Below are 10,196 nucleotides of genomic sequence, written 5' to 3'. Positions count from 1 at the left end.
GTTGCTATTCAGGTGTGTATTTCATGAAGGAAATCTTGACTGCTTAGTTAAAAAGAAGAAATAGGAGCAGTCCATCTTTTTTTATATATGAGCAAAACACTACACTTTTAAAAATTATATCAACTTCCTCTTAAAACAGCAAATGCAACATGAAATTTAGGGGAGCTTTATGGAGCACTTACGCTTTTGGTTACTTCAGTAGAAAAGTAGATGATTTTCATTTTCTTACCTTAGTGACTTCAAAAACTTGCTCACTGATTTACTATCTGAAAAAAATGTTCATGGATGCTTTGTAGTAGCGTGGGTTTCAATCTGAGCTGAAGAGAATATTTTTTGGTGTGTAGGTGCATGAAGAGTATGATCTCTTTGTAGTGCATGCTGCCTCGCTCTCTGTGGATTCTCATTAGCTGAACATAAGGAGACAGAGTTCTGCAAGCGTGGCAGTACACACAGAACTGTTGCATGAACAGGCAGTGCTTTCCACTGTATTTCTGTACTCTCACATTGCACATGATGATTTTTCTTTTTGAATTTTTTTTTTTACTGTAAAGATAGCTTGGGGTGTGTTAGTGTGAAATACTGAATACTGCAAATTTCTACATAAAATTGAGGGTCTCAGATGATTCCACCGAGGAAGATAATGTGGTGATTATGTTGGACATCTTCAACAGCAGTTACGTTTATTTACAAAAATTCATAATACTGTATTGCCAGAAGTACAGAAGGGGTTCACAAGTCATCTTCTGCTGCTTGTTCTGGTTGTGCTGGTCTTTTGCAACATGACTTTTCTAAGGACCCTTCCTCATTCCTCAGAGGATCTCAGCCACATTCCTGTCTACTTTGGCCAGAAGCAGCTAGATGTCTGATGCCAAATTTCAGATACCTACTCCAATGGAGCTACCTGACTTTTCCCAAAAATATATTGTGTCTAGCAACTTCAAGTTTGTTTTGTCTGTCTTCAGGAATGACCAGAACTAGTACATGCTGCATTAAAACCCAGTCATAATGCAATGCTAAGAGCATCCTGTAAACGTTTTCCTGGGATGTCAGCAATACCAGCACACTGGCACTAGGGACCACATCCCACATTAAAAGGCTTTGGTTGACAATTCGGCTGAAGCGCAACGTCAACAACTCTGGCCGGCTGCACAGGGGCATTTTGCCCGACACAGTGACCGTACAGACTGGGCGTGCACCCTGGAGCGTCAGCATAGCCCCTTCCCAAGTAAGTAAATTGGGTGTAGACCTCCTTCCCCTTCCAAATATGAGGGTATTCATAGCTCGTCCTGAGTGATCTGGCTGTTATTGCCAGCCCTGTACTTTTGCTTTGGGATAATAAATATCCAGTTTTGACCGCCTGTTTCCCGTGTTTGTAAATTTGCATAATCCTGGAGTCTGACCGATGGGAATTCAGTGCTGCTCGGGTTTCGTTCACCTCGGCGGCTGGACAAGCCCCGTGGCTCCCCGGCCACCCTTTCCCGGGGTGAGAAAAGACACCCGCGGCACACCGCGCACGTTTCGGGTCCTTGCTGGCAGACTCCGGGGGAGGGGCGGGCACGGCCGGGCACGGGCGCCGGGGGCGCCGGGACCCTGCCGCAGCGGCGCCGCCCGCTGCCGCCGCGGCTGCGGCACTGCCGGTGCCGCTCGCCCGCGCCCGGGAGCGGAGCGGAGAGGAGGAGCGCAGCCGCCGCCGCCGCAGCCGCTGCCTCCCGCGGCGGCCGGGGGGCGGGACGCCGCGGCAGCAGCGCCGCTGTCAGCGCCGAGGGGCTGGGGGGCCCTGCCGGCCGCGGGCAGCGGAGCGGGGCCGCCCGCCGCCGAGAACCGTATCGGGGCGGGCGCCGAGCCGAGCCGCGCCGCAGCAGCGGCGGCGGCGGCGGCAGCAGCAGCAGCAGCAGCAGCAGCAGCAGCAGCAGCAGCAGCAGCACCGCGCCCGCGGCGCCGGATCCCCCGTGGCGGTGAGTGCGGCGGGCGGCCCGGGGCGGCGGCGCTGCGGGGGCCCGTGGCCCGGTGCCCGGCGGGGCGGAGGCGGCCGCAGCCGCCGCGCCGGGAGAGGCGGCCGCGGGTGTCCGGGTGTGCGCCGGGGGCAGGGGGAATTGGGTCCATTTAACAGGTTGCGACTGGCGTGTGGTTCGCTGCGCTCTTGGCAGCCGCGCTTTCGGCGTTGAGGTAGGTAGGAGCAGGATTTTTGTTAGCAATTTGTCACTGCTGCTGTTGCTAATATTGGCTCCCGGTGCTATAAAACGCTTCCTAAGAAGCCGCGTCTTCGGGTGGATGTTTGATAACTCTCGGGTCTTCGGCAGCTGTCAAAAATACCAGGACGTGTAGTTGTTTTTCTCCAGCCCCATTCGGCTTTTAAGATGGCTCATACACATAAGGAAATACCAAAACTTTTCTTAATGGTAACAGAACGAAAGGAGAACAAGAAATAGCTTTGGGCATCCTTATGGCTCTAAAAGCAGTTTAATCTCCCCAGAGTGGTATTTTCTTAGGCAACGACCCTACTTTAAATCAGGTTTTTTCATAAAGTTTTTGAAAGACCGACACTTCCTTGTGCCAACTTTTTAACTCTGTAACGTGGTATTATTTTCTTTTTCATATGTAATTTATGCATAATGGAATATTATTCCTTTCTTTTATTTACTGAATGCATTGTCTGAATCTGTCGAGAGGTTCTTATATCCTTTTCATTTATTAGGTACAGGATTACTTGCAATTTTACTAATATAAATTGGGTTATGGAATTAAATAATTTTGGGACTAACTAAAGGGAGACATTGAAATTCATGCCATTTCTAACTTTGCAAGTCCTAAGTTAGAAGTTCAGGAAGGGATGAGTAATTTATAGAGGTTTTAGGTCTTTTGGGGACTGCAAAAATTTGCCTCTGTATCCTTGAAGGATCATGCTGTAATAAACAAGCAGTATTACTAGACACATTTTTTTTCCTTCCTACACACTGTGTCGCTTGAATAATTTTGGTGTTCTACAATACAAAGGCCTTGTATCTTTGTGCATACAAAGTGGTTGAAGAGGATGAAACAACTAATTGGTTGTGAATAAAGGAAAAAGAAATCAAATGGCAAACAACTAAAATGCTCCATGCTCAGTTGCATTTTTCTATAGCAGTACTTAATAAGTAGGTTTCAATAGGCAGGTTTCAAAATACAGTTTTTGCATTTATACAGAACAGTCTGTTTTCAGGGTGTCTTATTTTATGGTTTTGAAAGTATAGGTGTACTCCCTGAAGTCAATGAAAATATTTATACAGGCTTGCCTGACCTGCAAGGATTAATTCTAGAAACTTTTCCAAGATGTTACTCTTTCATGTGAGCACACATTTCTGATGTTTCTGGGTCATATGCTTTTAAGCTTCCAGTAGAAGACCTCTAGACTTCTGGGCTGGTTCCATCCTTCTCCTACATGGAAAAAGATTCCATTTAGGTTTAGCATAAATTTTTGTGAAATCTGTGTTGTATTTTTTTGTGTGGCTGGAAAGGCAGTCTGGGTTTTAGGTAGCCTGTCATGTTGTTATATTCATTCTTTTCATGCCCCATTATGGAGGAGGCACCTGAAATAAAGTTATTTGAGACTGAAAATTTTGTGCTACAGTGTATATATGTTTTGTTGTTGTTTTTAGATTGGAACGGGGAGAAATTTCAGTTTTTCCTGTGCCTGGATCTAACAATATCTTTTGAGACTTTCATTTCTAGTCAAGTCTAAAGTGTTAAAAATTACTGATGACAAGATTGCAATGATTTGATTTTGTAATGTGTGAGTCTGTCCTAAACTCTGAGAATTTGGAGTATATATAACATTATGCATTTGTGTCTTTATATACAGGCAAAACCCAGTTCTTCAGTGTCTGAGGATGGATAAAGACTTCCGCTACTACTTCCAGCACCCATGGTCTCGCTTAGTTGTGGCTTACTTAGTGATCTTCTTTAACTTCTTAATATTTGCTGAGGACCCAGTATCTCACAGCCAAACAGAAGCCAATGTTATTGTTGTTGGTAATTGTTTCTCCTTTGTAACAAATAAATACCCTGAAGGAGGAGGCTGGAGATTTTTGAAGGTGTTTCTGTGGCTCCTTGCCATTCTCACAGGACTGATAGCTGGGAAATTTCTCTTCCATCAGCGCTTGTTTGGTAAGTTAAAAGATGCATCTGCTGACTTCCTGGTAATGGCTTTCTGACTTTTCCATTTAGCTTTCTACTCGTGGCAATTCAGTAAACTTTGCTTTTAATCACTTCTACTGTTTAGAGCTGTATAGAACTCAGTACATCAAAGCTTACACCGTCATGGAAACTAATGCCACAGCATAACTTTCAATGATTTCAGTCAAAAAAGGATGAAAATAGTGAAAGCTGGCATGTTTTAAATACTTGGGAGGTCAGTAACTTTCAATTTTTCTGTGTTACAAGTTTACTTTGCACTATCAGATGAGTTTTTAGGTCTTATTATGTAACTTTCTCGGCAATTTGAAGAAAAGGAATTTCTTGGGGCAGCAGCTCTTCATGTCTTGTCAAAAGACACTTAAGTGGAAGCAGACGCTCTTGTAAGTATTAGCAGAGCTGTGCTGAAGAGCTCCCATGTGAAAATGAGAATTCTAGAGAGGTAGGACCTGTCTCTGTTTTAGTGCAAGAGCAAATCAGTAAAATGGAAAGGCAGGAAATGGGGAAATGACATGTAATGACAGTAAATGTTTCCATACACAAGCTATGACTTAACTGAGGAACGGACTGTACATGGACTAACTGAAAGGGATGACATGGCCCTGAAATAAATTCTAAGACTGAGAACCTAGATGTAAATATATAGAGATAGAAAAATATCCATTGTTGTCTTAACTTACGTGTAGAGAATGTGGCATCTGAAGGCTCAAGGCTGTCTCTGTGTTCTGGAGATAACTAGAAATCTTCAGTAGAAAAGATTTCTTTGTTTCTGCCTGATGTAGGGTCTCATTGAGCCAGGTCTTATGATCTCTTGGAGACCTATATCACATCTGAGATCGCTCAGCCACCTCAGATGGCATAAAATCGGCAGGATGGCTTCTGTGGTAGTGTTGGAAACAGAAAAGTTTTAATAAAAGGCAAAATAAAAAAGCTCTTTACAGAGAAAACCCGAGCCAGGGGCAAGAGGCTCTTGCTCCTGGTAAAACACGTCACAGAAGCGATTAGTTCCTTTGTTCTCTTCTTTTTCTAGTAAATTGTCCAGGTGGACTTTTTGGCTTGGGTCCAGTTGGCTATCCTTAAGTTTGAGGTGAAGTCTCCAAGGTCCTATGAGGTGTCTTTTTACCTAACTGAGGAGAGAAACTTCTGGGCTTTTTTCCTTTTTAAGGAGACAAAGGATAATTTGGTCACTCCATCAACAGGGGGCACATTCCTACATCTGCCAGTTGCACTATTTGAAACGTCTGATCCTGGGTGTGTTGCTGCTGATCTAGATGGACAACCCCCATATTCTTGTACTGGTGGCACTGCAGGATGGATGGTTACTGGAACACCTCAAAGCACATGAGCAATAGGCCATTTCCTTAGTCTGTCTTATTCTATTAAGATCAAGAGAGAGCCACTACTGTTTCAATAAATCAAATGTAAAGCTGTTGTGTTGAGGAATGAACAAGCAAAGCCACATCAAGTAACTTTTAGTACAGACTTCTCTTGAAGCAGTTATTCTGAAAAATAATTAAGCATCATGAAGACTATTCGGCTATTTACCATAGTGTAATGGTAAATGTAAAATGTTCCCATAAAGAGGACATTTTACCTGGAACAAGGGCTACCACAAGAACATTTTCAATTCTAGCTTCCCCGGTTGAGCAACTATTTTGTTAAACGGAATATGTTTAAGGAAAAGTGATGGAACTGATGATAAATTTAGAAAAATAGCCCGATAGTGAGAGGGTTGAGAGGATAAAGAGAAGATTAGAGAGTGACTTGCTTAAATTTGAAGGGCAGAACTTTCAGTTCAGCATATGTAATGCAAGGTCCAGTGCTTGGAAGTGGCAAATAGCCAGCATTTTTTTTAATCTGAAAGGCTAGACAACCAGTGGAACAAGTTTTTGTAGGATATGACCTCATCAAGACATGAATTTTTCTTTACGAGAACATGTTTTTCTGACTACAGAGTCATTATCTTCTATCTAGGTAGGTTATTATGATAATTCCTTCTGGATTTGTAAGTGAATCTCACATGTAGCTAAACATAAATTTTAAAGTGGCTTGATTCAGTCTTACTGCCAAACAGGGAAAATCTGTCAGTGTCTGCTGCTTTGTGCCTTTGTGCAGTTGCTCAGTGAAACAGGATAGGGAACTTACCCATATTAGCAGCACCCATCTTTTATTTCTGTAAGGATCACATGTCTGACCGTTCTGATGTTTGTGGCAGCCCTAAGATGGGGTCAACATTGAGAGGAAGCTAATGGGGGAGAAATTCCTAACCCTGAAGGCAGTGCTGGTTTATGGATATTTGTGGTTGTGGTCTGGGCAAGCAACAGGGGGTAGGTACAATCTGATTTGAGGCTAGCTGCTGCACATTGAGGTTCATGGCAATTCGAGCCAGTGTAGAACTGTCACAGCCCCACCCTCCTAATGCCAGCCCCATCGTTTTGAGCCAGTGCTGCTGTTGATGTGACAGTGCAGCAAGCCAGCTCAGGCAGCCAAACTCATGGAAAATCAGTTGCTTCTGCTGTCATCTGCAGCAGCTCCTTGAACTGATGTGATCACTTGAGTGCCAGTGCTGATGAGATGGCCAAGGACTGTGCAGCCAAGGTAGCTGGGGGCTGTGGCAGCCATACCTTGTGTTGGCTCGGGTGCTCTGGGACTGCACCCACACAGTGTGGCAGTGGAAATGTGCGCCTGCTTGAGATACACTGTGAGCAGATGGCAGGCAGTGGGACTGAGGAGCTGACTATTGCTGACTGATGTGGCTGTGTAGCTGTGTGGATAGACGTTGCAGTGATGAGAATGTGAGTTTACAGCTTTAGGTATCTCTGTGTCTGCAAGAGATTTGTACAGCCCATGCTGAAATATTTTCTGCCTGTTTTTTGCTACTACTTTAATGACATTGCCTAGAAATCACTCCTTTTGTTGAGATCCTCATTTAATATGTCCTCTGGATCTTCTGGCATCAAGCAGTTAATGAATTCCCCCCTTTATTGTTTTTAATTTCTCTAGTCTATTTCTTTAAGTAGCTGCTACTTTTGTAATTTTTCTTTATTTAACTTTTTTTTTTTTTTAAATGTATAATTGCTTAGGACCACTCTAGTTTTAAATCCTTGTTTGTTTATTCATTTTTGGTTCTTTTCTCTGCTAAACTCTGTTTGCAGAGAAAATTGTGACTGGTTGTTTCTTGTGGCCTGTGCATAACTTCCTGCAGCCAGGAAACCAAATAGCTCCAGTCAATCTTCTCCTGTCAGGTCTTGGCTCACCATGCAGGCTGCAAATTGAAAATGAAAAGAATTAGTCTGCACATCTCACTTGAAATCACTTTCTTTCTCTATGCCCTTTCTGCTTTTTTATTCCTTGTCTTCTGTATTTCTTGGTGCTGAGTTTGCATAGGAACTACAAAGATAGTGTAGCTAGAACTGTGTCATAACACAGTTTACCATCTGTGACAGTCACTGCCTGATAGCCATGACTGTCATGGACTGAAAAAATAAAAGAAATAGCACCTTATGTGTCTAAAAGTGGAAGAAGATAGGTGCTGGAAACCTGATTTAGGCTTCATCACTCTGAGTTTACAGAGAGATAAGGGAGTAAGTAAACTATATTGATGAGAAGTAGAGATCTCAGCTGGAGGACATAGTGGAATGTTTTCTGTTGATAATATTTGTTGCAACCTTTGAGCAGTATCATCTTCAGGGAATCCTTCAAGACACTCCTCATGCCTTTAAACAAGATTAGAAAACAATTACTTTTCTTGTTTGTCAGTCAAGAAATAGCTTATTTCATTTGATAAACATTTCCCATGATAAATATTTCCATGGAAAATAGCCCTTATCTAGTACATTCTTTATATATTCATGACATGTGGTCAGAACAAGTAGAATTTTAACGTTGTCTTTTGGCCGTTATCCACTGTATTATTTTGATCCATCACTAAGCATATCTTCTGTTTGGTTAGGTATTGTGTTCTGCTGTGCTTTTATTTTTGCAATGGAGAGTGAAAGGTCATAGAAGAATATTGGGAGTTTGGGGAAATAAAAAATAAAAATACATACATCTGGTTTGTTTTTTCTTTCTGTATGAAAGAATTACTTGAAATAAGGGAAAGTGGTAATTTCTTGAATAATTTTCTGCTTTATTTAAACCAGAGAGAGTTCCAAACTGACCCCTTTGATGACACTATGCATTCAAAAAAATGCACTAAAATCTTTACTTTAAAGAAATTCTTAAATAAGCATTTGCCTATTTTTCATATTGCTCTGTGGCATTGTATGGAAGATAGCACAGTGTTTAAGGTATAGAAAGGTCTTAATTGGCACCTGCTCAGCATATGCACAGTTGCTCTTCTGCACTACTTCAGACCTAAGTTCTGAGTCCAGTGGGTTTTTTTTTTGCCCAAAGTTCAGGCTGTGCATTTTTGCATCAGTATAGATAAACATGATTATTCTTATAAATCATTATCACTGAGCCCAGCACAATAGCTGTTCTAATCCGTGCCCCTCTACTGTGAAAACTCCATGGTAGGGACAATTTTGGAGGTATCTCTGGATAAGAGAATAAACTAATAAACTCAGGGACCAGAAAGTTATTAAAACCTCAAAAAAGCCTAGGGACTACACATGTAAAAATAAGTCTTCAATTTGAATAGACTTTTAGCAGTATGCGTAAAGGGGCAGTATACTTGGAAAATATCTAAGCTTTTCAGTCCAGCATTTTCGCTTTGACTGGTCCTTACATGTACTAATCCTTAGCTTATGCTGCATATTAGATACATCAGTTTTTAAAAACATATTACAAAATGTAAATATTTCTACTTGTCCATTTTTCTGATTTTAGAGATGTATCAAAATCTGGTTGAAAGCCTGATTGCAGAGACTATGTTTGTATTGTATTTGTATTTGAATCAATTGCCAGTGAGTGTTCTTAGATTTATACTTGTAAGTTCCTTTCTAAATGGCGTGGATGGAAAAACGAAATACTTAATGTGTTATAAAAAATTACAGAAAACAAGATATATATAGCTAGATATCTATATAGCTAAATCTGTGTTTCTTGAAATGGGGGAATCATAATACAGTGAGTAAATTAGAGCCGTTGTATAAATGTTGAATTTAATGGGTTTCTCTCTTGCAAAAGTTCACAGCATGCAGTTTGTTTAAAATTAAATGATAATGTGAGCTTCATAGACACTGGGGTAAATGAATAAAGCACTCATTATAGGAATTGCACTGAACTGTGGGTGCACACAAGTGTTGCAGATTTTTTAATGGACAGTAGTGCCATGCTGGGAGCAATTTCATGATAGATGGTTTCAAACAAAACACCCACCAAGGATATGTGTTCTGAAAACATTATTCTTTTTGTCAAACATCTTATCTGGAAGGCTCTGAAAGATCATGCAAATGTCTTAAAAGCAGACTCTTCAGTGTCTGCTTTTATGCTGAGATTTATGGGTTGTATTAACTGAATGAAGATTGCAAGTGGAAATTAGGCAGACTGGGATTTAGTCAGAATAATGGTGCACTGCATGGAAAAAGTGGATGTTAGTCAGGTAAAAGGATAAATTCATACAATATTGCATATTTGATTAGCTAGTATCCTGATATATTAGGGGTCATGTTAGTGGAAAATCTGGGCAGTGGTATTGCTGCTGGTGTTGGCATATCACTTTCATAGTGGTGCTTGTGAAATAGCTAGTGAGCCATGTGATCTGTTTTGCAAAGGAAGCTTCCCATAGATTTGTAAAGATTTTAGCATGCTTGTTCTTCAGCCAGATTGCTTCCCATTCCTGTTTGATGGTAGTGATAGGAACAGTTATACCACCATCTGTAGAAACAAGTGGTGTGCATATAGCAATACTTGCATAAAACTCTAGCTGATTGATAGAGCATATTCTCTTCTGTTGTCAGCTCCGTGTCTTACATTACACCAAGGACTGTCACTTAAAACCCAGCAACTTTGTTCCTGCTCTTTCTTTTCCATTGATGACTTCAGCCTGATAGAAAACAACTAATGTGGATAGCTGGTAAAAA

At 41.6% G+C, this 10,196-nt stretch overlaps 1 protein-coding gene across 5 annotated transcripts in view; it reads left to right on the top strand.

Moving 5' to 3' along the window:
- The first annotated feature begins 1,121 nt into the window (after nt 1-1,121).
- TMEM117 (transmembrane protein 117) overlaps nt 1,122-10,196 on the top strand; it is a 179,474-nt gene continuing 170,399 nt past the window's right edge. Inside the window, exons 1-2 of one of the 5 annotated variants that reach the window (XM_059847049.1) lie at nt 1,122-1,225; nt 3,839-4,143. In XM_059847049.1, the coding sequence (XP_059703032.1) occupies nt 3,867-4,143 (277 nt within the window). In that variant the 5' untranslated portion in view covers nt 1,122-1,225; nt 3,839-3,866. Of the gene's footprint in view, nt 1,226-1,401; nt 1,484-1,824; nt 1,956-2,017; nt 2,167-3,838; nt 4,144-10,196 lie in introns of those variants that run through there. The other 4 variants (XM_059847048.1, XM_059847047.1, XM_059847046.1 and 1 more) reach the window with 4 other exon arrangements.

This window comes from Haemorhous mexicanus, chromosome 5 (assembly GCF_027477595.1).
Source record: "Haemorhous mexicanus isolate bHaeMex1 chromosome 5, bHaeMex1.pri, whole genome shotgun sequence".
NCBI lineage: Eukaryota > Metazoa > Chordata > Aves > Passeriformes > Fringillidae > Haemorhous > Haemorhous mexicanus.
Note: the sequence above shows the minus strand (reverse complement) of the source record. Positions and strands in the feature narration are given on the sequence as shown.